This window comes from Xenia sp. Carnegie-2017, unplaced genomic scaffold (assembly GCF_021976095.1).
Source record: "Xenia sp. Carnegie-2017 unplaced genomic scaffold, XeniaSp_v1 HiC_scaffold_4, whole genome shotgun sequence".
Classification (NCBI taxonomy): domain Eukaryota; kingdom Metazoa; phylum Cnidaria; class Anthozoa; order Malacalcyonacea; family Xeniidae; genus Xenia; species Xenia sp. Carnegie-2017.
Window position 1 is genome coordinate 4,987,387 of NW_025813504.1, and position 27,697 is coordinate 5,015,083.

Here is a 27,697-nt window from a genome sequence, read left to right on the forward strand (position 1 = left end):
AAATTTTAGGGAATAAACATCGAAGACCATTTCCTGCTTGTGCTTATGCTAGCATACGAAAACCCTTCGCGTCACCAGACGGACTTCATACACATTTTAAATACGCATATTATCACGAGAGACCGTAAATTTAGTCTTAGACAGACGCTCTCTTATGTTCTTTGTTATGATCTGCAATTGCGATGCCATATCATTGTCGAAGGATTGTCACGAACTGCGCAAAAGCAAAATGCATGAGTGATTCACCCAAAACTTGTATTCATTCATAAGTTATAAAGTTAATTGAAAAGTGTACGTGTACATTTTGCACGCAAACACGCACGTAAAACATTACGAATAAACGAAACTCTACAGTCATGAACAAAACATAGCGGCTTATAGCTTATCACCTATATAAAACTACATAATCTCGCAAAGACTCTTATGTATATAAATAATAAATTAAACGTATAACTCTTTGTTGGTCACAGGTTTGTAATATGGAAAATGAAATATTTCTATTGCACGAAATGTTCAGTGTACAAAACGTGCTTATTATTGTCTGGGCTTACACTTGGTATGTCGCGAAAGCCTAGTTGTAAGATCTGCTGAAATAAACGTTTCTACGTCTTAATATTGGAAAAGTATTTAAGCGTGATATACTACACAACTTTTGTTAATCTTAACAACCGCCGACTGTTGTTTTTGTTTTAAAATTCCAGGGAACAAATGTGCTATATATTATTACAATACTGTTATTTTATATTGTGTCATTCAGTTGTTACCAGCCAATGACGTCAATAATGTATTCTGGCATAATTTAGCATAAGGCTTTTTTCCAAAATGGCGGATAAGGATTCAACTTTATGTCAAATTTTTCAACAGCAAAATTCAAAAGAGACACGAAAACACGAAATTAAGTATTCCATAGCTATCTATGATAAACGTATGAAAAAAAATTTTATTGCCATTGTCCTTTAAACATTGTACAATGAACATTGTATCTTTATGTTTTATCATTGAAGTATGCTGTAGTGACGTCAAATTTACGTATGAGATTAAATCTAGAAATTACTATTAGATCCTAGGAAATAGCCTATCCTCAATGCCTATACTCATTATGCTGAATATTCGCGCACTTTTCAATGTACATATAGGTACTTGCGTTTTTCAAGTGCTTTATCGGTCTCGCCTTAACTGCACCTAGATAGCCTATCCTTAATTAATATGTTAAATATTCGCACACTTTTATTTTTACGTACATGTACTTGAGTTTTTCAATTGTTTTATAGGTCTCGCCTTAACTCAACCTAGTTAAGAAAAAATATAAAAACCTCGCATCAAAATTGAAAACAATAGTGCGCACAATGAGTGTAAAAACATTACTGGCTCGTGGAATGAAATTCAAATAAAGCGTTCGAGTGTTTACTCTGACTCATAATTAATCATTTAAATAGACTAAAATATATTAAGGAACAAATTTCGTGTTTCAAACTCGGTGTATGGTGCAAACAATTCTTTAGCGTGAATCTGCAGAATGCTCAAAAAAAAGAAAACTTCCTTAGAGAAAAAATCTGTAAATTCTGAAAAAATGTGTGCAAATTCTGAAAAATTGCTGAAAAGATACATCGATGGAACAGTGGAGCAAATGGAAGAATTTCTTGAACAGTTTCAGGTCTCGTAGTTTATTTTCAATTGTTGCTCCATACTGCAAACAATTTGTAACATATTCCGAAAAACATTATCATGTAAACTCAAAATTTCAGTTACAATATTAAAATATCAAAAATATCAAAATTTACTCAAAATTTCAGTTTTTGTTTTTTTGCGCCAGTAAAGTTGAGATTATATGAAAACACAAAAGTAAGATAAAACAACCCTCACACCCTCCCATTACATCACGTTATGTTTTCTTTTCACGTAAATGGTTGAAGCCGGGAGTATCGTTACATGTTTGTAGATTTAAATCGTCCAGGTGAGTTTAGAGTCCTTGAGAAGGACAGTTGATGTTTATGTTGGCTGATGTTTAGACAACCTCAGCGATAGTCATTTTCAGGTGATGTTCTGCTCACATGAGTCTCTGTCGTGGACATCTGGTGGGCCATTATTTTGGCCTTTCTATGTAGTCTTTTTTAGTTTAGTTATTTATTACTTTTATTACGTTTATTGTCATTAACTTATAGTTGTTTGGTCGCTGAATACGAACTGATGTAAAGTTAGTTGGTGATTGGACTATGACGTTGTATTTTAGAACTTAGTCTTCATCAGCTGTGTATTGCGAGTTATGAGGAATTAAGCATTGTTATAATTCACTTCTGTATTTTCGTATAATCTCAACTTTACTGGGGGCGCTGAGCGCCCGTGCAAAATTTCCAATTTTATGTGTTAGATACGGTAAAACAGAGTAAGCCGTAGTAAAATTTACTCGCTTTTCTAGAGCTGAATGAAGTTTCAGTTTTTCACTGTAAAAATTAGTGCTGTTATGCGCACGAATTATCTACTATATATGATTCTTTAATCGACATAAGCTGGTACCGGTTTGACTTCGTTCCGGTCTCATGTAAACAGGGCCTTATTAGATGTTTGTGTTCCCCTTTTTTTGGAATCAAAATTCTGAGCGATCGTGCCTTCCAGCAAGATACTTCAGCAAGATCGTAATAGAAATTAAAGAAGAATTTTACAAGTATATCATTTTTTACGAAATAAACCGAATTTGTCTTGAAAATTTTGCTGTCAATTTGTGTTAGACAGGAAGTACACTTCAGAAAATCGAATTAAGTAGGATTTATCCAACGAAAAGTCTTTATTCATCGGAAAATTCTTCGCAGTCTGAAATTCTTGCTGACATTTTTCTCAGGCCAGTTTCTATTACGAATGCTTCTTGATGAACGACGGGTTAGTACACATGATTGTACATATTATTACATATGTTTCACTGTAACATAATTGCAAGAGGTTTTGTTGGCGGAAATACTTCACGATTGATTAGCAAGATGTGGTTGGTGCACATTTTACAAACAACTCGATATGGGATATTGGGGGCACGAGTGAAATGGAACTAGAATTCCTAGGATTTCCTTGCGAATATCTGTATCAACATTTTTTAAATGATGTTCTCAAATAGAAGAATTGTTCTATCAAGTTCTATCTCGACGACCGAAATTTGTTCCGAGTTCTAAAACCAAGTTCTATCTCGACGATCAACATTCCTAATCGTCCAACCAAGTTTCCATTTGATCGCTGAGCGAAAAATAGCTATTTTTTCGACGATTGACGATTCGACGTATATATGGAAACCGAGCTGTACGATTACGTACTGTTTTCAAGACAATACAGCTACGACAATATGGTATGTGTTTTTTTTTCGAATTTTGTTCACCAATAATTCTATTTTGTTGCATAAAAAAAGAGGGTATGTGTGATATATATTACAAATGCTAAACATGGTATACAGTTATACTCCGTGTAAATTCAGGGCTTTAATATTTATAAGAATAATCATAACTTAAAGTTGTCCATTTCAAAATATAAAATTAAGAATTTCGTATTGTAGATGAAATATACGGTCAAAGATTCTTATACATTTACATATTTAAGGAGCTTGAAGAAAAATCATTTTCTACCTTTGCACGTTTGTCTACAGAAGATCGGTTGTACGTTTCCTTCACGAAAACTAAAAGCAAAGTGGACGCTGCACAAGTGCCAATAGTTGCCCATAACATCCACTTTGTACCCAAATGTCCCAGAGGTACAACCAAAAAAATTGATTGCAAAAAATTATTGAAGAACATAACAGAACCGGATGTTATACCCTCGGCTACCGGGTATGTCAACTCGACTCCTAACTCATAAAAGAGTGGTATTGTTCCGTTGAGAAAAAATCCACTGAGGCTAAACAAAACGTAGACTAAACCTTTGTTAAATCCAATAACTCGAGTAAAAACGTAATAAATCAACAAAATAGCAAACAACGAAGAAGCCATGAACACAATAAGTAATAATTTCAAGTGTCCGGTAAAACGATCGGCGAATCTAAAAATCAGAATATGAAAATCAGAATATAAAAACCAGAATATGAAAATCATCACGCGGGAAAAATAGTACGTAATTTGTACGACTAAAAATCAATCAAAACAGAAGAAAACAATGAAAAACAATTTTCCCTCTTTAAAAAACAAAAACAGATAATTCTATAAAGCACACTTTAAAAAATCAAAAGTCTTTGTACAAGATATGTTTCGTTTTTACACAAGACATCATTAGACAATGCAAAATAATCACATTAAAATTTACATATAATGTATGTTGTTACAGGTGTTAAATAACATCGAGTAAGTGTGATTGGACAAAAATAAAGTGTGATTTAGGATACTCGATGCAGATACACAAAGTGGTGGATATGAACACAAAAATTAATGGTGTACACGTAACAGCTTGAGTGAGATGAAACTGTCTATGTCTGCTTTGGGCATTTACAGCCATTTGCAATTAATCGCGAGACGTGCACAAATGAAACGTTTGTTATAGTTTCAAAACTTGGCGTTACTAACGGCTAACTTGACATTACCATACAGCTATCTGATTGTTTCTAACTCGTAACCCCAAGATAACAGTGGTTAATAACAAAGTGTCGCTTTACGAGTCTACGACACACTGTGTCTCACCAATACCAACTTAAACTCTTATATCTTACGATAGAGTTTAACGTTTTCAAAAGTCTTTCCATCCTTGCCAAATTTCAACATGTCGCAGTTGTCTGTTAAATAAAAACAATATTTTGCATAACATAACGCGTGGGCCTTAGCAACAATGAGTTAGCCGTTAGTAACGTGAAGTTTTGAAACGATAACAAACGTTTAATTTATACACGCCGCAAAGTCAATTGCAAAAGGCTGCATTGTGAAAGTGAGCTTTCATTAATCATTAAGTCAGGGGAGCAATATGATAAAGATAGGATAAAAAAGTCATCGAAGGAAGCTTAGGTGATTTTGTTACGTGTGACTAGATGTTTCATTATGGATAAGATGCTGGATGGAGGTAGGGTATAATGACTGTTTTCCAGGTATGAGATGATACCAGTTCACCAGATTTCCAGGTACCAGTTCACCAATAACGTGAACTTGACGTGAAAAAAATAACAAATTTTAAGAATTTGGGAATATTGTACTTCAATGAAAAGAAGCAAGAATGCTTGTAGAACGACAGAAAACAATTGCAAGACTTATATAAGGGAATGCCGGCAGCATTGTAGAGGTGTTTAAGTTGAGTGCGTATTTGGAAGCAAGTACGAGCCTGTGCAGGGAAGACCGAAGTAGAGGAGCTTCATGAGCACGGTGAAAGTATGTGGTTTGTGAAGGATGTTGTCAAGAAAAAGATCAAGTCTACCAACAAGTTAACGGGTGAGTAACCGTTCGGACTACTTTTTGCCACCATCTTTATATCAATTCATGGACAGAAATGGTTAAAAACTGTCCTCATCTTTGAAAAACACTTCTATATATTACGTTCACGACGCCTTTCATCTTCTAATGTGCCAACGTATGACTTAGCGATTAGCACTGTTTTGATCACATACATGTGTTCCTCGGTTCCCTTAATCAACAACACACAACATGACATTCACCTCTGAAACCGTCAATTCAACCGTCAATCAAACCGTCAATTCAACCGTCACCTTCATTTCTATTACTTTTAAGCGCAGCCTAATTTTTACCAATATTCATCGCGCTTAGTGTCAATCTTTGCTCAAGATACAAAAACTTTCACAATCAACTCCAAAATAGTTAGAAACTCTTTGATAACCAACGGTTTTCCCCCTCAAATATTTGATAGCATTGACAGTTGCTCTCTTTACATATTCTACCCCAAAACCAGCAACTGTCACTGCACCGAAGAAACTCATCTACCTTCCCTGCACAGGGTAACCCTCTCTTCAAATACGCCCCCAAGTTAACCGCAAAGGCAATGCCGCCATCAATCACATGAGTGATAGATTTGTATTCCGCCCTTCCACAAGCATGGAACAGATTCCCAAAAGTCTTAAGATATATTAATGTTATCACTTCAAGTGTCGATGCTGTACCGTGTCGCAAGTGGGTTCAAACCAAGCACCATACGCAATCTTTATACCATAACACCTGGGATTGCCTTTAACAGGTGATGCCTTACCACATCTAGCATCTTATCCCATATTAACACATCAGATCACACAGCTTCCTCTGATGTTTTAATTTTATCTTTTCATCGCCCTACCCAACTTGAGTTAGTGTACAAGGAAGGTCTCGTGATCTCTAATCTCACATCCAAATGTCCAAGACAGTTTCATCCTACTCCAGTTTTTTTAAGTAGGTACATTTATATCCATATCCATCAAATTATGTATTTTTATCCTCACTCACATGCACTTAGTACTTTTTTCTTTGTTCTATTCGTCACTTAAATCTCACTGCAATTTAAATCTGTAACTACGCTTATAATATGTAAATGTTCATATGTAAACGAGCAATGCGATGACTTCAATGACTTAGAACCCAGTCTACTAGATATCTGACTCCGCCAAAATTCTATAATTACGAGTGAAGTATCGATATGTATATTACATGAATCGCGCATTCCCAATATGGGGAAGGCAAAAAATTGAAGTCGGAAGTAGACAGCTATGATTATATGCGGCGCTATATTGAACAGTCCCACCTGTAATAATAATCTATAGTAAAGAACCACGATAGGAATGAATTTTGGAGCGCATTGTACTTATACAACCTAAAAAATCTTTCAACATAAAGCTAGAAGCGTTATCTTTCAATAGTATCTCTCAAATGGTGTCTTAAATTTTGAAATAAATCCTTTCTTAATAGTACAACTGCTTCCAACACTTAATCTTGTTAAAGCTAATACATAGCAGTTTTGTCAATGCATCATAAGAGATGCTTCTCGCAATTTTTCATAGCAGAAATTCATATAATTTGTATGTGAATCTCGTGAAGTGGGACTGTTCAATATGGCCGCCTTCAGGCTTCAAATTAATTAGTGATGCGCGATCCATGCATTGAATTATAAATATACTGGAATGATAACTCAGGGGGGAAAGTGAAGCCGTGTCTTTTAGGTAGCGCCAGTCCTTTGTAAAGTTAGTTTTTCAAAATACACTTTTTATATCGCTAAATTTCCCCCTTTTCTGTTTGTTTAATACCTTCAATGTTTAGCTTTGACTATAGTAAAGGCATTAATTGTTCACTTAAGTAACTACATTGAACAAAGGTCGTTTAGTTTCTGAAATATTGTCAGACAAAAAACAAAAGTTGGCAAAAAACCGCGCGAAAATATTCGCTTTTTCTGAGTTAGAAGAAGAGTTTAGCATTTTCCGTCTTGTAGTAGTTTGTCAGGTCAACATCGATTCTTGTCGCTTACGTTTTTCCATGTAGAAATCTCGCTAGGTAAAAGCTAAGAATGGTACAATGCTGAAAAATTGTCGAAAAAACGACAAGAAATAAAAATTTTTGATGGAATTCCCGTTGCCAAAAGTAAAAACAAACATCCATTGCCAAGAAAATATGCACTATTTCAGGGGGAGTAGACAAATTTTAGACGTATGTTGGTTTCATCCAATCACAGGGCATTCTTATTTTAGTTATCATTCCAGTATATTTAAAATTCAATGGATCCATGTTATAAATATCAATGGAGTTAGTCCGTATATTGTGGTACTATATTGTTCAGCTTCATTTGGCACCCCTTCGAACTGAGTAATTTTTTGCCATCTTGACATTTTCGACTACGCTGAATCCAAATCCGAAGATTTCCCAAGTCGTAGATTCGCAGTTTTTTTCTAATTTGCAGTTTTAATCATCACTCATTAATAATAAAAAGCTGCCGTCATTAATTTATTACAAGGATAATGAAAGAATTCCATTCGTAGCACTTCCTTAAATTATGGCTCAATCACTCGAAATTCTGACCGTGTAAGACTTTAAATGATGGAGTAAAGGTACGTTTCACTGATATGTATATTAGACTGGATAACGCATCTCTTGCGAAAAGTGAAGCCGGAAGATCGATCATTTGCTACTGGCCTTATTATAATATTAGCGATATGAATAACAAATTGTTTTAAATAAGTAAATTTGTAGCAATCTTCCATAAACGTCATTGCAGATGATATTTTGGTAGCACTAGTAGGATTCTGTAATGTTTCTACATTTTTTTAAGAAGCAGCAGCATCATATAATCTCCAGTTTGTTTCAAAACAATGCAGGTCGACCTTGTACCATCTCAATTTTCTGCCATTATAAAGCCAATAAATATTGTTGCCGGTTGTTCTGTTCCTTTCACAAAAATTTTGCACGAATCAAAACTTTGTAGAACGAATCAAAACGCAAAAACTGTGATTTTGTAATACAACAGTATATTAAAGTGGCACCGATAACCCCCCAAAGGTCATAATTAGATTAGCCAACTTCCGGCTTCGATTATCTTACTATATTTTATACATGGATGCGTTATCCAGTGTAATATACATATCAGTGGTCTGGGGTAAAATCTCGCGTGTCTGGCGTAAGATATGGCTTCAATTATTTGCTTGAGGTAGCGTTCCATGTATTTTAGTTCAATGGTCATAACATACGGACTAAGTGAAGCAAGCCGCCATGTTGAAAGGTGGCAAAACTGACGATATTTACAATTGATAACTGCTATTTTTGAGTTTATGTACAGTGGCTAAGTTGACAATCTAGGTTTAATTTTTAAAATATTTGATAGGATTGGGTTTTTAAACCTTCTTTTAGCATATTTTGAGTTTAGTATTTTTCTAGCTTTCAGAGTGGCGTTCATGCCTCACCTTGACACGGTAGTTAGACATCTAGAGGAATCAGGATTGGGTTCTAAATCATTGGATGATTTCACATTTATCTCAGATGCCATGTGTAAAAACCAAACGTTACTTTAAAAAGATTTTTTTTCAAATGGGCATGCTTAAAATTTTATGTTGGGTAATTCTCTTTTCAATACAAATCTGACAAGATATAGCAAGTAATATACTTACGCGGAAAACGAGACCCCGGAAACGGCACCGCTCATAACAGCAACAAAGCCAAGCCACTCGGCAAAATGCTCATTCACATCAATGCCATACCCGGAAAGATTCTGATACAAGACAGCACACCAGCCACCATAGACACCCGTTGTCGCTCCGTAAATCGTTGCAAGAAGAAGAAAATTAAAGTTCGTAATCAGACTTCTGGCACCATCTTTAAAATCAACACGAACCGTGGCCGCTGATTGACTGGGCGGACTGGGAGGTTTGGATGGATAATATACAAAGACAAAAAAGAAAAAGACTGCTTGCAATCCAGATTGGGTGTATAACAAACTATTGATTTGCTTTTGGTATTTTGCTTCTTCAGTTTCGTTTAATCTGTAGTTATCACCAACTTTAAGAGCATTCGAATCTTTGACATCGTCGACAAAGGCAGGTCCAATAAGAAAAGACATGGAGAATCCTATAAATGCAGCGGCACTTGAAATGGCCGTGGCAGTAGTGCGTTGAGATGGAGGGAACCAAGTTGAAGAAAGGAGAGGAGCAGCAGCTATACCACCTGCTAAACCAATGATTATCTGACCGCAATGAATCAAAGCAGTCGAACTTGTCGTGCTGCCAGTTGGAATAAATCGTAGAACTGAGCCCACCAACGTGAATCCTGCAGATAACAGTAAACCAACACGTAAACCTAAATAAAGACGAGAAATCTATCAAAGCTTAAGAAAGTTTGAGACGATAGAAGAAACTGATCTTTAATGATTCGTTTCAACAAATAACGTAAAGCAGAAATAATATAGACTCGATCTCTCAATTATTTAGTCACTTCAATAATCACGTGTTTCGTCAACACTGATCTCATAATCTGTGACATCAGTTAACACCGATCTTAACATGCACGACAAACTGATTTCGTTGTCCACACTGTTAGACATCGTCTAATTGTTCCACACGTTTTCGTAAAGAATGTGTGCCAACAAAGATGCATTGCGGGTTTTATTTATGTTTTTATTGTTAACTTTTAGGCTTGCGGCACCCTGACACAACGTTTACTCTACTCCATATCGGTATAAAAACGGCGCAAAAAAGTAACAGAACAGGGTTGCATTTATATTGCACAGGAGCGGATTCTTTAAAAACGTCACTTTTCCGGAGCGATACGACCACATTTTCTAAACGTGGTCGAACGAAAACGGAGCGCTACGCATCGTCGTGTAAATAGCTAACCGTTAATATTTCGCTACACTTTAGATACCAGTTCTATTTATTTCGTACCGCCTTGTAGCGCATAATTAAAAATGGTCATCATTTTATGTTTTGGAAAGCTTTTAATGACTGATACCGTTGTAACTATTGAAAATCGATGTTTTTTATGACCTATGGCTACAGATATAAACATCCAGCAATATACAAATAAGAAATGGCGCAATTTTTCACAAACAACTAACGAGTTTCGACAGCTAGAGACATTATGTGTAAACACACGCAAAACTGCAGTGGAATTCAAACGGATCAGTGTAAACGCAGTCAAATTCTGCGGTAACTTTTTCGATCCGGCGTAGTGTAAACGTAGTCTGAATTCAATTTTGTCACTGCGCTGTCTAATTTATCTGAAAAGTTAGCAAAAAACAAAATAGATTAAAAATAGGTACGCAAAGCGAAAACGCGGATAGCCTCATAATAACAACAACATCATCAACACCAACATCATTACCAACATCTACATCTCCATCTCTATCTACATTAACATCAACATCAATACCAACATTTACACCAACATCTGCATCTACATTAACATTGACATCAACACTAATATCAACACCAACATCTCCATCTCCATCTCCAATAACATCAACATCAACATCAATACCAACATTTACACCAACATCTACATCTACATTAACATCAACATCAACATCAACACGAACATCAACACCAACATCTACATCAACATCAACATCAACATCAACACGAACATCAACACCAACATCTACATCAACATCAACATCAACACCAACATCAACACCAACATCTACATCGCCGTCGTTGTCGTCTTTAATTCCATCCTTAGTAGAGACCTTGAAGTTGTAGCCATACATAAAAAATTATTCACTGTTTCAAATCATAAGATAGCTGTTTTTGGACGTTGCAAACATAAATACTGCGACTACACTCTGGTTGCCGCATTAAAATTCAACTCCCCCAACTCAATGCCACAAAATGCCAGGCATGTCGTCGGCCGACAAATTTGTGATTTTTCAAACATACCACCTTTTTTGTCAAATACTTTCAACCCAAACCAATGAAATAACTCCGACAAACTTTAAAAAATCGCTGACTGAACGCAAACTAAACGGTAAAGTGAAGTCAACATAATCTCCCTTCCAGACCAGAAAATTAGAGAAAATAGCGGTTTGATAGATGTGTGAGGGCAATGCGATTGGTGATTTTGATATCCATTTAGCTACAACCCTCATTGCATCTGGCCTGCTATAAATGATCCGGAGAAAAAGCATCTGAAACCTTACTATATAGCAGAAGAGAAAAGTTCTATTTTTTAATACTGTCAAACACAAAGTTTGGACTGGCTTCACAAAAACTTTCTTTCGGAATGAATTATGACTTACGTAACAACGAGTAACAGCTAAGTTATCAAAATAACATGCGATATTTTTAGGATAAAGAGGCATTCTTTGTCGTCGTCCGTATAACCAACTGTATCCAAGGGTTACGACATAAAGACAGCATTTTCTTCAGTATAGTATAGTGGTTAACAGCGCATGCATACGCGAGCAGATACTCACGAAAACTCAATTTTACATTAATTATTATCATTGGTCTGTTGGACCACAATAAAAACATCCTCCATATTCTTGGCACACAAAATGGACGTTACGCTGTGATTAACGCGTAAGGCATCCTGGTTGACACACGAAAATTCATGAAGTAATATTTATTACCTTTAACGTCCACAACCCAAGCAAAAGGCAACATAGTGATACAAAACGTGACGCTTCCCCAGGCAGCAATAAGATCGATAACCCATCCATCCCATTTATAAACTGCCCGAGCTGTCGTCTCTATTGGACCAAATGTGTTCCACATCGCATTCTGCAGGACTCCAATGATGCAGTACATAATTAAGATATACCAACGTCTCTTGTACACTCGCGTTTCAGATTGCCCGATGTACGAATGATTAGAAGTAACTTTAGGAGACAACAGACTTTCATCGGCTTTGTTTGGACTGCTAGAACCATTGCGCTGAATACCATTGCTCATCTAAAAACGTAAGAGTGAATGTGAATTGCACAGTATTGTTAGCAAAGGCCCTGGGAACGAGTTTAGGAGAGTTTCGCCTGAGAAAGAGCAACTTACACACGATTTATTTAACGACAAAAATGTCATGCGATATTTATGCTCATTTTTAAATGATAACTCGTTCACTTGTTTACTATTTTATTTCTTATTTGCACGTTCAAACTTCAAATCCACCATATAAAATTGAGTAAATTTTATGTTTCAGTAGTTGGCCAACTTCCTATTCTTTTATAATGAACAATTACTTGTTAGTTTCGCTGAAGTCTTCATATGTGTATGGTATGATTCCAACATTACAGCACGTTCCAGCCACCATTATAAATGACCAGCAAGACGATAGTGTTGTAAGCTTTATTTAAAAACAGCGGAAGCACGAAAGCAGTAAAGTTTAGTAAATAATGAAGACTAAAAATACCACAAAATATAAAAGCGACTTTAAACATTTAACGAAATCGCCAATGTTGACAGATTAAGCGTACAGTTATCTTGAACTTGTACATTGTGACAGTGTCTTATTTGGATGAATTAATCTAAGCATGGGCATCGACCAATCGGAGCATGCGTGGGACGTTGCTCGAGTTAATGAAAGTGCTCATGTCATCAAATTTGACCAAGGTGTTTTTTTATTGAAATGTAAAGGCAATTTAAAATGACTTAATAATTCTTTAAAAGAATTTTGTTATTCTATTTCTTTATGAAGCAATGTAACTTTTCTTCATTTTGCATCGTTATGAAATCACAATGATCACATTGCATAATTAGAATTAGGGAAAACTAATTTTTGTCAACAGTATATTAAAATATGTTATTTTGGCATCTTTAAAAATAATTATGTACACATGTGTTCATGAAACTATTGTATGCTATTGAACTGCATATATTGTTGCAAATGCTCTTAGAATCGATTCAACTATCTAAAGAACTTTCCCTGATTCTGACGTAGGCACTTTAAATCTTGCTTTCTTCCCGTGTTTTGGATCAGACTATTCAAACATAGAAACTAGTAAGAGTTCAATACTTAACAAGCAACAGTAAAATTGGTAACTCGATTAATTGGAATTTACCATTTTATCTTATTTGGAATGAACTGACTGATGAACACGTTATAGAATGACTATATCTTCATTGAGTCATCAAATAAATATTTATGGCTTGTTGGATAGTTTTCTTGTAGTTATTGGTTCGTAGGTATGGGCTTTGCATGTATACATGTATATGAATACCCCACCCCCCTCATTACCATTCTAGAATTGGCACTTTGAACAGCTATTTTCATCTTCTCTATATTAATAATTGCTTGTGTATTGATAATTATGATTTGTTGACTCAAGTTGATGTTCTTCTCATCTTTCAGTGAAATGGAATATTCAATATTTACCTGATAATTGTTGTTCTCCATGTCATTATTAATAATGAATAAAATTTAAGTACAATAAGTTATGTTATTTCATTTTATAGGATAAATAAATGTCTGTAACCAGAATGTGCATTAAAACTCACATCTGGATCCAGAAAATTTATGTTAAATTCTGAATATTAAGACAATAATTGCATTGGTCGGACTGTTTAACCGAGCACAATTGATTTGCAGACTTACTTCAACAAATAACATACCAATTTATTCAACCTAAGGCTTAATGGTGATCATTTTAGTTTTAAAAGGGCATACAATCAGTATAATTTCCTTGCTTCATGTCAATTTCTTGAATTGTTCTGTTATAGGTTTCCTATTATTGTTTTCATATGTAAAAATTTGTTGAATATGATTCAAAAATATAGCACACTTGTCAGTATACTTGGGTTTTTCCTGGCACAAAAACTTGCAGGTAGCCCAGCAAGGTCTAAGTTTGTAGTACATCAAATTCTTTATATTCTTATTCTTTCAAACCTTATTGCTCAAAAACTAAGGTAATTGTTCAGAGAGTCGTTTTTATTTATACTTTTAATAAGTGTGCATAGGTTATCACGACCATTGTTAGCTGTTTTCAGGCACAACAACCAATCAAGTACATAAGATCCTAAAATCTGACACTCTTACATTAAATCTTACATTAAAGAAGTATTTAGATACATTGATGAAAAAACATTGTGCAAAACTAATGATCAATTACTTTCTCCCATACAACCAAATATATATATCACATACAGTGGTTCTTATAGGCAACTAAATTACATAGTTTGCTTAGATATTGTTTCCATTGCGAATATTGCTAGCATTTTCGATCACTGCTACAAATTGGCTTGCCTAATAACAAGTGATGCATTTTGTTTATGAAACTTAAAAGACTGGGCCACAAAGAAGATCGATTTTACCTAACTCTATAAACAGCACTATAATGTATGATATATTTTGTTAGTCAAACTCAAAAGGGTTATACATACTATTTATGAACTCAACTCAAATAACTGCAACATAATGGGTGATACATTTTGCTAATGAAACTCAACTCAAGACTGCACCATATTGAAAGTGTGATTTATTTTGTTTATCAACTTGAAAAACTGTACTTCGACCATTTATATTAATTTTACTTGTAAGAATGTCATAGAATGTCACTTAAGGTAGTGTACAACCATTTTCCTCATTTCTGAACAGATTATACTAAGAAAAAAAAACAAAATCTTCTCGCTTTTGTATGTTATTTGAATTGTAAATAGAGAAAGGCAAAACTACACACCCAAACAACGTGGATTTATTCTGGGAAATATAATCATTCATAGAAACCCTTTTTAGAATACATCCAACATGGTGACATGAAATACATACTTCAAGTACATACTTCAATTGTTGATGTACTGGAGAATTTACAACTGTAACTCATGAGCAACGGTGTTTCTTTTCAACATATTTATATTTTTCTACAATTTGTACATTTTAATACAATTATTGATTTGGACAGTACTTCACCAGTGCGTGTTTATCATTAAACTTATTAAAACTTCTACAGTTAGAATCACGTTAAAGCATACGTCGTTGTAATTAAAATTAACGAAGAAAAATAAAATGAAAAAAATTACCTGTGCAAATTTCCAAAATCGAATTTCCTCGAATGATATTTGTAAAGCCTGCTGTTTCTAATGTAATAAAGTGTAATAATTCCAACCAAATTATAATTACAACTAATTATAAAACTAGAAAAGTTACTTTCGCTATTACTGACAGTAAAACTAGAAGTTACTATCGCAGTGGGAAGTGCTGCTCCTCGCATCCCGCCCCTTATAAATAAAAATTGCAATGTATAATCGGTTACACTTAGATCCACAACTTCGTGTACAGCATATTAAAGTGATTCCGTGTTGTAGCATATGTTGCAAATTAACTTGGATAAAATACTTCAAGACAAATGTGGTGAACTTCATGCGTTATGATTGCGTGATAAAAGGTTTGGCGCTTTTCCATATTTAACGCTTTCTTCTATCTAATGATTTTAAATTTCTAATCAACGTGCCACATGAGACTGATGCGATGTACATCTGACTTTATATGGGATGAGTGCTCCTGCGCTCGGAAGAAATGAAGTCACGAAGTCAAGCACTCGGAAAGCCGACTGCCAACTTCCGGCTTAAATTTTTCCCGTGCTTTACATCCAGTGTTTAATGTTTACATCATATTAACTTAATTCATTTTACAAATTTTATAGACGAACTCTTTGTAATTTTAAATGACAACAATGTAATTTTTGAGATGACAATCGTATCTTCAAAAATTTGTTTATATATTTGTCTTTTTTTGAAGGGTATGATACTTTGTTCACTCAACCGATAAATCGAACACATGTTTACTACTTTACATACGTAGAAACAAACGAAATTAACAAAAGAAATGAATAATAATACTGTAGTTTGTCGCCAATATTTTCTTAATAACATTGTGATAGGACCTTGTTGCATGTTATTCGTTCCGTGCCAAATGCGATTAAATGATATTAAATCTTCGAACGCGGAGTCATTGCATACAGGAAATTTTTCATTGTATTCTTTGTCCATGCCATGGTTAGACTCGCGCCACGTATTTGACGTTTTGTTAAAGGACACATGCAACATAAAATTCGGATTGTTATTTTTGTACTTTACATGAAGGTATAGCTCCAACTAAAAGTTCACCAAAGTTTGAGACTCAAAGGATAAATATTTTTGAAGATATGGAGGTTTAAAGTTGATGCTTTACTGATAACGATTGAAAATGCCCGACGAGCTAGCGACAGCTACCGATGTCGTTGTGACGTAATAGTTGACATTCGCTGAACGCGGTCAATTGCGCGCTTCGTTCAAAATATATTGGTAACTTCTTAACAACACGACAATTTAGCATTGAAAATATGGTTTATTGTGCCGCATTTAATTGTAAAAACGGTTCTTCTAAGAAACACGAAACGCAGCAAAAGGTTTCTTTTTTTTCGTTTCCCGAAAACAAGCGTATGCGAGGTATTTGGATTGAAAAAATCCGACGCAAAAATTGGAAGCCAACAAAGAGCTCAAAATTGTGCTCGCAACATTTCGAGAGTTCGTGCTTCGTGCAAAATTTTGAAGCGATGCAATCAGTAGGATGGACAGCAGGAGGGCTTCGCCTTAAGAAGGATGCTGTACCCACGATTTTTGAATACTCTTTGGAACCCACAAGTGTAGCATCTAAAAGGAAGCAGCCAACAAATGTTAGAACTGCATTTGAGAAGAGACGAAGGCAAGAGGTGAATATTATAGTTATAGTTAGCAATATTTGTTTACATTTATCAAAAACTAAGCTATATAATCCTACATGTCAAAACAAAGACCAAAAATCGAGCACTACTTTGATGTATGGCATGTAGCAAAAGGTATAGATTGTCATAACAAACCAACCTTTTACACATTTCATCAATAATTAAATTCCAACAGGAATCAAAAAGAAAATTTTAGCAGCATCAAAAAAAAGTGGTTGCAAATTATTGTCGAATTGGGCCCAATCAATTTCCAACCATGTATACTGGTGTGCTGCTTCCAGCAATGGTGATGAAGAACTTGTCAAGGCAAAGTGGTTGTCAGTTCTCAATCATATATGTGACATCCATGAGGGACATAGTGATGTATTCCCAAAATGTGAACATGATATGTTAGAGCCTAGAATGTGGATAAAAAAAGGTATTGTAAGCAAATAAATTTCAAAGTAACATCAACATTCTTTTTCTTTTTGTTAACTAACTTCTGATCTTAGGTTCAAAAGCTTATGTTGAGCTGTCTTCGATTGTTGAGTCCAAGTATCTCATGAGAGATATTGGAAAACTCAGTTATCAGAAGCAGACTTCATCCATCGAAGGTTTCCACCGAGTGGTGATTCTTTTTGCACCAAAACATACCCATTTTTCTACAGATCAATGGAAGCAAGGTAATATAATTATGACTAGTGTATGATTACTTAAAAGTCATCATTGCAAAAGCAATAAGTTGCAATAGTTGTAAATATAAACTTAACATTCATTTGTAGATTGTTTATTGCTGCTCTTCATTTCAATGAGAATGGAAATAAACCTCAGAAAACGAAAATGATGGGCAAACAGAAGAGGCATTGATTTGGAGAGTGGCTTATTCAAAGTCAAAAGAAGGACAAGGGTCATCAAACCAGTGAAAGTTGACAGCACTTATGGTTAGCACAGAAAAATAAACTTACCTTTTCTCAAAGTGCAATGCAAAGCCAACATAAATAATGATTTGCTTTTCAGGATATGTTAAGGACTTGATGAAAGAAGTTTTGTACTGCAGACGCATTAATCCAACACTCTCCAAAGCTCTTGATGTCGCTGGAGTGAAAGAAATACCTGTCCCATTGACTCACCACAAATCAAAAATCAGCAAAGCTGAAGCCATTAAGCAACATAAATCTCGCTTTAATAAATAAAAAGAAATAACGTCCCCCACATGAAATAAACATAATTACAAATGAACAGACTTTGTCATACGCCATAAGCCCTACCATTCAGTAGTGTTGAGCATATTCAAATCCTTTGTATTCTCCAGAAGGCGAAGGAAATGCTTTCCGGATTTTGTCCACAGCACAAGAAGGTATGGGTAGTCGGTACTTTTTTCCCAACCTGCCATGCACCCAAGCCGTCCACTGTCGGTACGCCGTGTAGCGTAATGCTCTGAACGATACAAAATTTTGTCTAAGATACTTATCGGAATTATACACTTGTCGACATACACGTAATTACACTTCTAAGGTAATATTTACTCGTTTTCTTCACTCTCAGGCATAGGTCCAATGTCATGTGTGTACACGACCATAGCTGTTTTTAAGACAGCTTCGTTTGTACATACTGTGGCAAACTCTTCCTCTTGTGTGATGTATCGCCATGTATCAGAGGACCAGTGTTGTTTACCTCTTGGCAACATATACTTTCCCGTCCTGTACTCATGACCACACAAAAGCCACACTCGCACCAAAAGATAAAAACATTCTTTCTACTTTGGGAAAACAATGAAGCATCAATAAAATGCAACTAACCATTCAACATTTCCAATTCTGTGAATGTATTCATCTTCGCTTTCCGATGACGAAGAATTGTCATTACTATGACCACCTTCCGCGTTGGCCAAAGGCTCAAACATGTAAAGTTGTACCTCATTGTTATTGACGACAATATCATAATCGGCTTCTTCAGAAGAAGAATCCATTAATTTTTGTTAAATAAAAAACAGTAATAGCAAACTACCGAAAGCCGTGCAAGAATTGCGTGCAAGTCGTAGAACGATATAAGAACGAAGCTTGTTTATGTCAACTATTACGTCACTCTTTCCCAGTTCCCAGACTTAAACAATCTCACGGCGTTTTAGCAATGGTCATCGAATATCGTGTTTTTACCGATTATAACCCTAAATATCTTTTTAAATATTTCGCGGACGACTTTGAAACTTGGTACGTCTTATTTTTACGCTATAGGCATTACAATGAAATAAAGTTGTCTTCTAGCTTGCATGTGTCCTTTAAATCCATGCCAATATCATATTTTCCTCACCCGAGCACTATGACAAGAGCGGACAAACAATGCAAATAAGTATCAAAATACTGGCTGAATACGGCAACGGTGAATCAAGTGTCGTGTTATTCGTCAAACGAGATAAAATTGATTGATGTTCCGAAAGGTCCTACATTGTTGTGATTGTGCGCTCCTCCTAAAATCGTAAAAATACGCCCCGGATGATGATACCGACAGACATCCAACAATCGAGATTTTACCTCTATATAGATCGGCCGGAAGGACTTTGTCGAATCATGTCAAGATTAGTGTGCTGCCACGCTGTGGCATAGCAATAATGCAAGTGTTTCCGGTTTAAAAATTTAAAACAATCTTTGTGACATCCATGTAAGTACATACCATACCACACGAAATTTCAGTGTGTAGTGAAATGAAAAATCAAAAACATCTTCTCTGTGGCCCCAGTAAATATTTTCAGAAATTGAAATTTGATGGAGAATTAGCGATGGATATATAAGCATTGTCTGTTCTGTTTTAGCTACGGTATCTAAAATTTAGAATTATGTGTAACTTTTTTCAATCTTTATGATTCTGTCATAACGCTTAACTTTAACCAAAGTTTAAATAGGCGAACTAAAAATCCTAAAACACAAATGCACAATTTGCTCTATATCTTTGTAGGAACATTGAAAATACTATGGAATGCTTGCATGTGATGTCAAAACGGCCATGTTGGGGGAGTACATCAAAGTGTTTATGGTCAACAGAGCATGAAACTCCCCCAACATGGCGACTAATGAAAACACTCTATATAGTCGACTGTTACGTATAATTGATGAAATTAAACCAAGATCACATTAACGAAAAAGAAAAAATTTAAAACAATCTTCATTTTCAAAGCTAAGCGTTCGCGTAGGCATGTGCCAACTTTCCTAAAACTTTGTTAACTCGAACCGCATGTGCCATTTTAAACCCTATATGTTTCATTGGATTTTTAGCTGCGACGTTTTCATGCGCAAGCTTTTTCAAAAGTACTTCTCAGTAGCACAATTTTCCTCTAAAATGTTTGTTATTTCCTAATTTTTACTATTTGATGAATAATTGGAAATTCAAGTGACTATTTCCACTTTCCACCAAAGGTTTTTGCAAATGATTTTAGCAACGTTTTCCAAACTGTTCACTTTTTTTTTTACATCTCCCCTCTGTGGTCCTAAAATGCAGGGTCCGACTATTTCAAAGACTTGTTGATCTGTTCATTCGAATATGTTCTTATTAAGAGCTATTAGAATATTTGAAAGTTATAGTGACCCTGTGAAACTTCAAAAAAAGTCTCCTCGACTATACTCATCGACTTCATCCCCAAATGTTAATCTGTTCGTACACCTGCATGCACACAAAAAACAATATTTGGTTTTACCCACACTTCTCTGTACAAATGAGCTTCACTACCTCAAACTAGCAAATCTTCCAAGTCTTTAAACTCGGGGGAAAGACATCCGAAAGCACAGAATAGGAAATGAACAGAAGGCCAACTTAGTGTCGGAGGCTTTGAAGTCAGTGTCCTCGCGCATGTCTCATTGCGCTAGCTAGAAATTCGACGGCCACCATAACTCTGGCAAGTATTGGCTAAGGAATTTGTGTATAATTGTAGTGTGCTAGAACATTGATTTACACATTGTGCAGGTTTACTTTTGAAACCTGCGTTCTAATTATCAGAACATCAAAATACAATGTAAATACTGCCATATTGTCTATTTTGTAGTCAAATCACTTTAAATCGCATGGAAATTGTGCCTCACCTTTTAAAATTCAATTACTGGGCAGGATTCCCATGATTGATGAAATACAATGTTTAAAAGCGCGATTTTCTTACACAAACATTCCACTGTACTGTATAATTTATAGTAGCCAGCAACCACAGTACTTGCCAGTGTAATGGCGGATCTGACGTAAGCGCATAAAAAATCTGGGACACATTACACAACTGAGTTGGCCTTCTGTTCATTTTCTATTCTGTGTACAAAAGTCTGCTTTTATAATAAAAATGATAATTGCTCAATTGATCTAGTGATCAGAAGCTTATCGTACTGATTTCTGTAATCTTAACCAGGTTAGGTAAATGTAATAAACATAAAATGTCAGAAAAACATGCATACTCATGGATCAAAATGAGATTCTTAAATGCCTTTAGTTAGAAAGCAAATGTCAGCAGTGCCTCTCACTACTGAGTGCAAATGTGCACTTTAGTCATATATCCTCGCAACTTTGCATAATGCATTATTGAGAACGTGATCTCCGTGGCGCAATGGATTAGCGCGTTGGACTTCTAATTCAACGGTTGTAGGTTCGAGTCCCATCGGAGATGAAAACTTTTTATAAAAAAAGAAAACCGATTTTTCACAGTGGGTATAAGTGAAACTATATAGTGAAACCATATGATATTTTTTCAAAAAATAAAAAAAAAGCATCAGATTTGAAAAACTTTTGCAAATTCAAAATTAATGTGCAAGAAAATAAATTGTTAATAATCCTTATACAGGACTAATAACTGAATTTATGGTGAAAAGTGCATTTTATATACGCGATATTTCGTTTGGCCAGACGAGATTAAACTGACATCAGTGACATGGCAGCTGCAGTGGCTTGTAATGAGCTAAATGTCTCAAGCCGTTCGCAATTCTCAAATATAAGGTATCAACTGCCATTAAGTATACGTATTTTGAGTCTTACAGTACTTTTTTCTTTAAAAATCTTGTTACTTCACATATTCTTTACTGCAACATTATGCTCAATGATAAGTTTGGACATATTTGCACAATTTTGGACAGTTTTCTTGATAATTCTCGATAAAGCCATTGGTATAAATGTTCATATTTCAATTTATTACTCTTAAGTGGCCAATCAACACGTTTCTTGCTTTGTCAACTATTTTAGGATCGCGTAATTAATGTGAGATTGTGAATTTGAGTATACAATAGCCGTTACGAATTTCCTGTTTGTTGATGCTTGTGAAGGACATTGGTCACATAACCATTATAATTTGATCATTTCGCAGAGTTTTTCTTAATTGTATACTCACTTTAAAGATCTTCGAAGTTCATCGATTGAAATCCATCAAGCCAGCTATTTAGGTTTGTTTTAAAGTCCCAACTTTACTTGTGCATGTAAGTAATCACTTTTCATAGTTCATAGCCCGGTCATAATCAAACATAGAGGATATTTGATATCGTCGTTTTGAAAGTATTTGTATTCACTGACATTATGAAACAGCGTACAGTATTTCGATTCAATGAATAAAATAACTGAATGTGCAAATGCATGGTATACATAGTGTCTTCAGGTGACTAGATAATTTCACAAATTTCATTTGTTAATATTCCTGTTCTATAAATTCATGAGCGTGCTTGAATTTTCATCGACACTTGATCCGCTCTTGAGTTGAGTGAAGTTATACATGTGACTTCCACATGTGAATTCACTGTTCGCTGTTTTGCCATCGTAGTATGTCTTACATAATACAAATTTTGAAAAATTTGCGCCGAAACAGGGAAGTTTCGTTCCTTTTGCTAGAAAATAAAGTTCAAGCTTGCTTAGCGGCAAATTTAACGGCTTTCACAAGGCTTTGAAACAGCCTTTAGACAACTTTGTAAATTTGCCTATGTTAAATGTTAATATGATCTTATTTCCTACATTTTGCCTGTATGATGGACTTGCCTCAATTTCAATTTGATACTCAACGTGACCGGTTAGCTCGAACCGCTTAGCAGTTCCATCCACAGGTAATTACCGGTCAGAGTACGACAGCACGAAATTTCAGCGTGGTGATTAGGATTGGGTTTAGAGGGTTAGATTTAAAGGGTTAAGATTAAAACTAAATAAACTACTGAGAATCAGTAAAGGCACAACCAAATGACGACCTTCAATTCCTTGGTTGAAATAGCATTCCTGATTTTTTACTCAAACAATGCAAATTTTTTCTTTGAAAAATTACTATTTCTTTCTTTAAAAAATTAAGTCGATTCATTTTTTTCAAGTGACTGAACACATAAAATTATTTTCGAGGAGTAAAAAAGGTTTTCACTGCTTAAATTTGATTCAACGCTTGAATTTATTTTATAATCTTCCGACTTCACGGAAATGAATGAAGTAGCTAATTTTAGCATCAAAAAGTAATTCTCTTACATGCATGGTAAAATAATATTTAATGAGGGTAATTTAACTTGCATGTTGTTATGGTCAATGAACAAATTATCTATCATGTTTTCTTTTTTCACGTGTATAGATGGATGATTATAAGTCATATGGTAATTTCAGTTACCCAAGTGAGAGCAATCCATGTCTTCTTCCTATTCATGAACACATGGCTACAAGGAAACATGTGCAGGTTTACAAGAAACGTTGGTACGTTCTGTTGATATTCTGCATCAATGGAATGATGCAGTTTGCTATTTGGAACACTTTTAGTCCTATAGAGACGACAGCTAGAGCGGTTTATAAATGGGATGGATGGGTTATCGATCTTATTGCTGCCTTAGGCAGCATCACATTTTGTGTCTCAATGTTACCTTTTTCTTGGATTATGGATGTTAAAGGTAAATACATGCTGTCACAATTATTGAAACGCCTTCTCGGTTAACTTAAAGTCAATTGAATCACCTTTAAACAAAACGAAGTAGGCCAAATACATACTTGGTTCTTGTGTGGGAAACACTTCTAAACAATCAATATACAGAAAATTGTAGCTTGCATAGCCAATTATATTGAAAAAAACTGGGAAGTTGGGTCTCAAATTAAAAAATCTACATTTTGTCTCTTTTAATGATCGAATCAGGCACGTAGCCAGAGCGACGATAGAAGGTGGGATGCAATATTCATCTATGCATGATTTGCCGTATTAAAAGACATATATTCTGTATGTCTTTAGGTTTGCGTTTCACAGTGCTGTTAGCTGCTGCCATGCAAGTGGTTGGAACGGTTTTACGTGTTTTACCTGCGGGCAAAATGAAAATTTTGACACCTTTAATTTATTGCGGCCAGATAATCAGCTGCTTGGGTGGTCCGGTATGTATGGCAGCACCACCGCTCTTATCGTCAACATGGTTTCCCCAGCACCAACGAACCACTGCCACTGCAATATCAACTGTCGCTGCATATATAGGATTCTCCCTGTCTTTTCTTATTGGACCTGCCTTTGTCGACGATGTGAAAGATTCGAATGCTGTAAAAATTGGTGATAATTACAGACTAAACACAACTGAAGAGAAAAAATACGAAAAGCAAATTAATACTTTACTATACTTCGAGGCTTCAGTACAGACAATTTTATTCTTTGTCATATTAGCATATTTTCCATCCAAGCCACCAAAGCCTCCGAGTCTTTCAGCGTCCACAGATCGTGTTGATTTTAAAGACGGTGCACGAAAACTGAGTAAGAACTTTAATTTTCTTCTTCTTTCCACAATATACGGAGCCAGTACAGGTGTATTTGGAGGCTGGTGTGCCATTTTGTATCAGAATCTCTCGGAGTACGGTGTACAGGTGAATGAAAATTTTGCTGGACTGCTTGGGTTTATTGCTGTCACTAGTGGTGCTATCTCGGGTGTCCTATTTTCTACGTAAGTATATCTTACTATCTGGTCAACTGACGATGTTGTCATATTATTTATGGAGTTTCACAGGGTAACCAAAATAAACGTAAACCGCACAAATAATTATGTATGCCTTAAGTGAAATCGGTGGAGGGTAATTTAGTTTTTGCATTTTGCCCACTAAATTATTTATAATGAATAATTTAGGTCGGCATTTGACAATGTCATCCCTCTTCAGGGCGAACAAAACTTGTATACAAATTTTTGGAGTTTTCTTCCACAAACTTCAAAGCGAAATAGGTAGTGGGAGTGGAAGTTTTTGATCCGAAAAGTAAGCACGCTATCATCTGCTACCAATTTTTTAGCTTGAAAGCTATAATTTGATTATAATGCGGTGTTTCTCTACATCAAGAATAAAATGGCACTGGTGCAAATAAATGTTATTGCTTAATACGTTACGTCAGGGGAAACGAAAGTCTGTTGTCTTTAAAAATAAAAACCATTGCATAGCATGAATTTGGGCTTTAAACGCGTTTCACCTTATTTCCTTTTTGTGTTTTTTTCAGATTTGCTGATCGTTTTTCTGGACATTTGAAGTTATTGCTTATCATCTTTATGGCGTGTTCTTTCTACTCTGTCCTGTTGATTTATTACGTTTTTACTGGAATTGTTAGATTTAATAAAGGTTTAGCTTACGTTTTATTTAGCCTCAGTGGATTTTTTGTCAACGGAACAATACCATTGTTCTTTGAGTTGGGAGTTGAGTTGACATATCCGGTTGCAGAGGGTATTACTTCCGGTGCTATGACGTTCTTTAACAATGTCGTGGCGTCGCTATTTCTTCTTCTTCCATTGGGAAATATTGGTATAAAATGGATGCTGTGGGCTACAGTGGGAACTTGTGCTGTGTCAACTGTACTTCTACTTTTTATAAAAGAGCGTTATAACAGGTCATTTGTGGATGGGAATTCGACAAGAGAAAATGATTTTATCTCAGCTTCAATATCCACGTGAACAAATTACTACAATGGAATGCAATAATCAAAACATTTTCATCAGTTTTAACGGAAGGATTATCCAAACCAAACCCGAAGCTTACTTCAGTCCAAATCTATGGTTGGACAAAGACTTCTGAGGATTAAAGACGCATTAAATCCTTGATTGGTTAAATAAACAAGTATACGTTATTACTTAATATATAGCTAAATAATGTACTACTTGTTCTACAGCTGTATAACTAGATTGTCAGTGACTAGATTATACTTTTATACCTTTAATCCAATATTTTTGCTTTTCCCAAAATATTCGTTGCGTAGCTATAGCAGTATTAAAAGACCAAACAGTCACAACCTTATAACGACTCTATATTATCCTGAAGATTTTGACTTACTTTGTCACGTTTAGGACAATATGAAACTGAAATAGTATAAACTATAGTTTGCAACACATTACATCGTCTCATATTCTCACTTTGGTCTCTGGTCCCAAAATGAATGGTGTCCAAATTAAACGTTTAGGGTGCTGATTGACGTTTTTTGACTGTTTCATCGGTTATATCTGTTAGACTGTTACTCTCACAGTCATATCACATCCAAAATTCATTACAACAGCCGACAAGGTCCTTTGAAAATTCATTGCAACAGCCAACATATATTATACTCTACACAATCCGACATTGCTTAAATTACGCATGGGCAGTAAACGTATTGTAGATCGTGTTTAACAATGTGCCCTCCTGGCTATCACTATAGTGCAAAAGTGACTCCCGCACTTGTGAGACAAGATGTACAGTTACAAAATGTATGGATTGTTTTGCAGAGTCACCAAAGTGCTCAAACCTATTACGGTGAGCTTGGCAATATATTCAATATTGCAAAGAATCATATATTGCAATATATGATTTTCTTAAGAAAGCTTTAAAAGGTCTTTTGTAGTTCCATCTTGAAATGTCACTTTTATCTTTAAAAATCCTTTTAATGATATTCTTTTTCATACATTTATAAGACAAATATGTATAAGTATTTAATTTTGTAAATAGTTACTGAAAAGCCCTATAAGGAGTACCTATTGTTTGTCATTAAAGTCATGAAAGTCATATATATATTTGTATGATACGCTCACTTCATGTATAAAAAGAAACAAATAAATATTTGCCATAAACTCAAAACATCGCAAAAACCAGTGTACAGATGCCAACTAGCAAAGGTCTGCTTCCATAGGCTTAGAATTTCGTAAGGTCTCTTATATACTCTTGCAGTTTTGTAAATTGCCGAAAACCCTGGATTAAGTTTGAAATTATCAGAAAATAACGGATTATCGTGAAAATTGTTGTTGTCCTGAAATATGTTGAGCTATGAAGATTGCCCTGTCATTGAAGTATTATTTGTTTGTAAATTTATATACTTTCTTTATTATAATATGATAAAAATGCAAAAGTTACGAAATTTTGGAAAGTTCACAAAAAGTTCACAAATTTTAATGTTCACGAGATGTTCATGAAGAGAACAAAAAGTTCACAAATCCATGAACTTTTTCACGATCTGGCAACACTGTTTTTATGTTTTCAAGGTATTATCAATACGTCCGGTTTGGATTCATCGATTTCAATGCAGCCAGTCAGATGTACTTCTGATTTTAACTAGCCTAATTTTTTTTTGTTGATAATCGTTTATATCATTGAAAAAATTCATTTTGGTATTTTACCATTACTTTTCTTTTTTTTTACTTTGTTTGTATTATATTAAATTGTTATTTAATACGTTAGCTATGACTTTGACTTCGTGTGTATGTATACGATAGTATTTACAAATTTCTACGGGGGTTAA

The 27,697-nt window shown here is 35.0% G+C and overlaps 2 protein-coding genes, 3 long non-coding RNA genes and 1 other non-coding gene across 11 annotated transcripts; 3 read left to right on the forward strand and 3 right to left on the reverse strand.

The window, feature by feature from the left end:
• Window positions 1-313: 313 nt before the first annotated feature.
• Window positions 314-24,410, reverse strand: LOC124455479. The gene is made up of 3 exons (XR_006951862.1): window positions 24,401-24,410; window positions 20,983-20,989; window positions 314-420 (listed from the first exon to the last, which is right to left on the reverse strand). It is a non-coding gene; the product is annotated as an uncharacterized LOC124455479 (long non-coding RNA).
• Window positions 3,325-16,402, reverse strand: LOC124455476 (solute carrier family 49 member 4 homolog). 2 transcript variants are annotated; one of them, XM_047006111.1, is made up of 4 exons: window positions 15,353-16,402; window positions 11,974-12,295; window positions 9,020-9,704; window positions 3,325-4,011 (listed from the first exon to the last, which is right to left on the reverse strand). In XM_047006111.1, the coding sequence occupies exons 2-4, from the start codon at window positions 12,293-12,295 to the stop codon at window positions 3,564-3,566; spliced, it is 1,455 nt and encodes a 484-aa protein (XP_046862067.1). In that variant the 5' UTR covers window positions 15,353-16,402; the 3' UTR covers window positions 3,325-3,563. The 2 variants fall into 2 exon arrangements, with proteins under 2 accessions (XP_046862067.1, XP_046862068.1); XM_047006112.1 differs by lacking the exon at window positions 15,353-16,402 and adding an exon at window positions 12,580-12,676.
• On the reverse strand, window positions 16,925-18,745 carry LOC124455478. 2 transcript variants are annotated; one of them, XR_006951861.1, is made up of 5 exons: window positions 18,540-18,745; window positions 18,282-18,450; window positions 17,979-18,193; window positions 17,174-17,431; window positions 16,925-16,963 (listed from the first exon to the last, which is right to left on the reverse strand). It is a non-coding gene; the product is annotated as an uncharacterized LOC124455478 (long non-coding RNA). The 2 variants fall into 2 exon arrangements; XR_006951860.1 differs by lacking the exon at window positions 16,925-16,963 and having other exon boundaries at window positions 17,024-17,431.
• Window positions 17,919-18,225, forward strand: LOC124455480. Its single transcript, XR_006951863.1, has 2 exons — window positions 17,919-17,954; window positions 18,031-18,225. It is a non-coding gene; the product is annotated as an uncharacterized LOC124455480 (long non-coding RNA).
• Trnar-ucu lies at window positions 21,576-21,649 on the forward strand. Its single transcript has one exon. It is a non-coding gene; the product is annotated as a tRNA-Arg (tRNA).
• Window positions 22,285-27,039, forward strand: LOC124455477 (solute carrier family 49 member 4-like). Of its 4 annotated transcripts, none has more exons than XM_047006113.1 (4): window positions 22,285-22,448; window positions 23,567-23,876; window positions 24,209-24,899; window positions 25,439-27,039. In XM_047006113.1, the coding sequence occupies exons 2-4, from the start codon at window positions 23,567-23,569 to the stop codon at window positions 25,884-25,886; spliced, it is 1,449 nt and encodes a 482-aa protein (XP_046862069.1). In that variant the 5' UTR covers window positions 22,285-22,448; the 3' UTR covers window positions 25,887-27,039. The 4 variants fall into 4 exon arrangements, with proteins under 4 accessions (XP_046862069.1, XP_046862071.1, XP_046862070.1 ...); XM_047006115.1 differs by having other exon boundaries at window positions 23,599-23,876; XM_047006114.1 differs by having other exon boundaries at window positions 22,285-22,415.
• The last annotated feature ends 658 nt before the right edge of the window (window positions 27,040-27,697 follow it).

Bases quoted from the DNA above. Each gene is read 5' to 3' on its own strand.
- LOC124455476 (XM_047006111.1), bottom strand. From the start codon at position 12,295: ATGAGCAATGGTATTCAGCGCAATGGTTCTAGCAGTCCAAACAAAGCC. The intron at 9,705-11,973 runs GTAATAAATATT...GTCTTTATTTAG, and splicing joins TTGGGTTGTGGACGTTAAAG to GTTTACGTGTTGGTTTACTG. The intron at 4,012-9,019 runs GTAAGTATATTA...TCTGATTTTTAG, and splicing joins TCCGGGGTCTCGTTTTCCGC to ATTCGCCGATCGTTTTACCG.
- LOC124455477 (XM_047006113.1), top strand. From the start codon at position 23,567: ATGGATGATTATAAGTCATATGGTAATTTCAGTTACCCAAGTGAGAGC. The intron at 23,877-24,208 runs GTAAATACATGC...GTATGTCTTTAG, and splicing joins TTGGATTATGGATGTTAAAG to GTTTGCGTTTCACAGTGCTG. The intron at 24,900-25,438 runs GTAAGTATATCT...TGTTTTTTTCAG, and splicing joins TCGGGTGTCCTATTTTCTAC to ATTTGCTGATCGTTTTTCTG.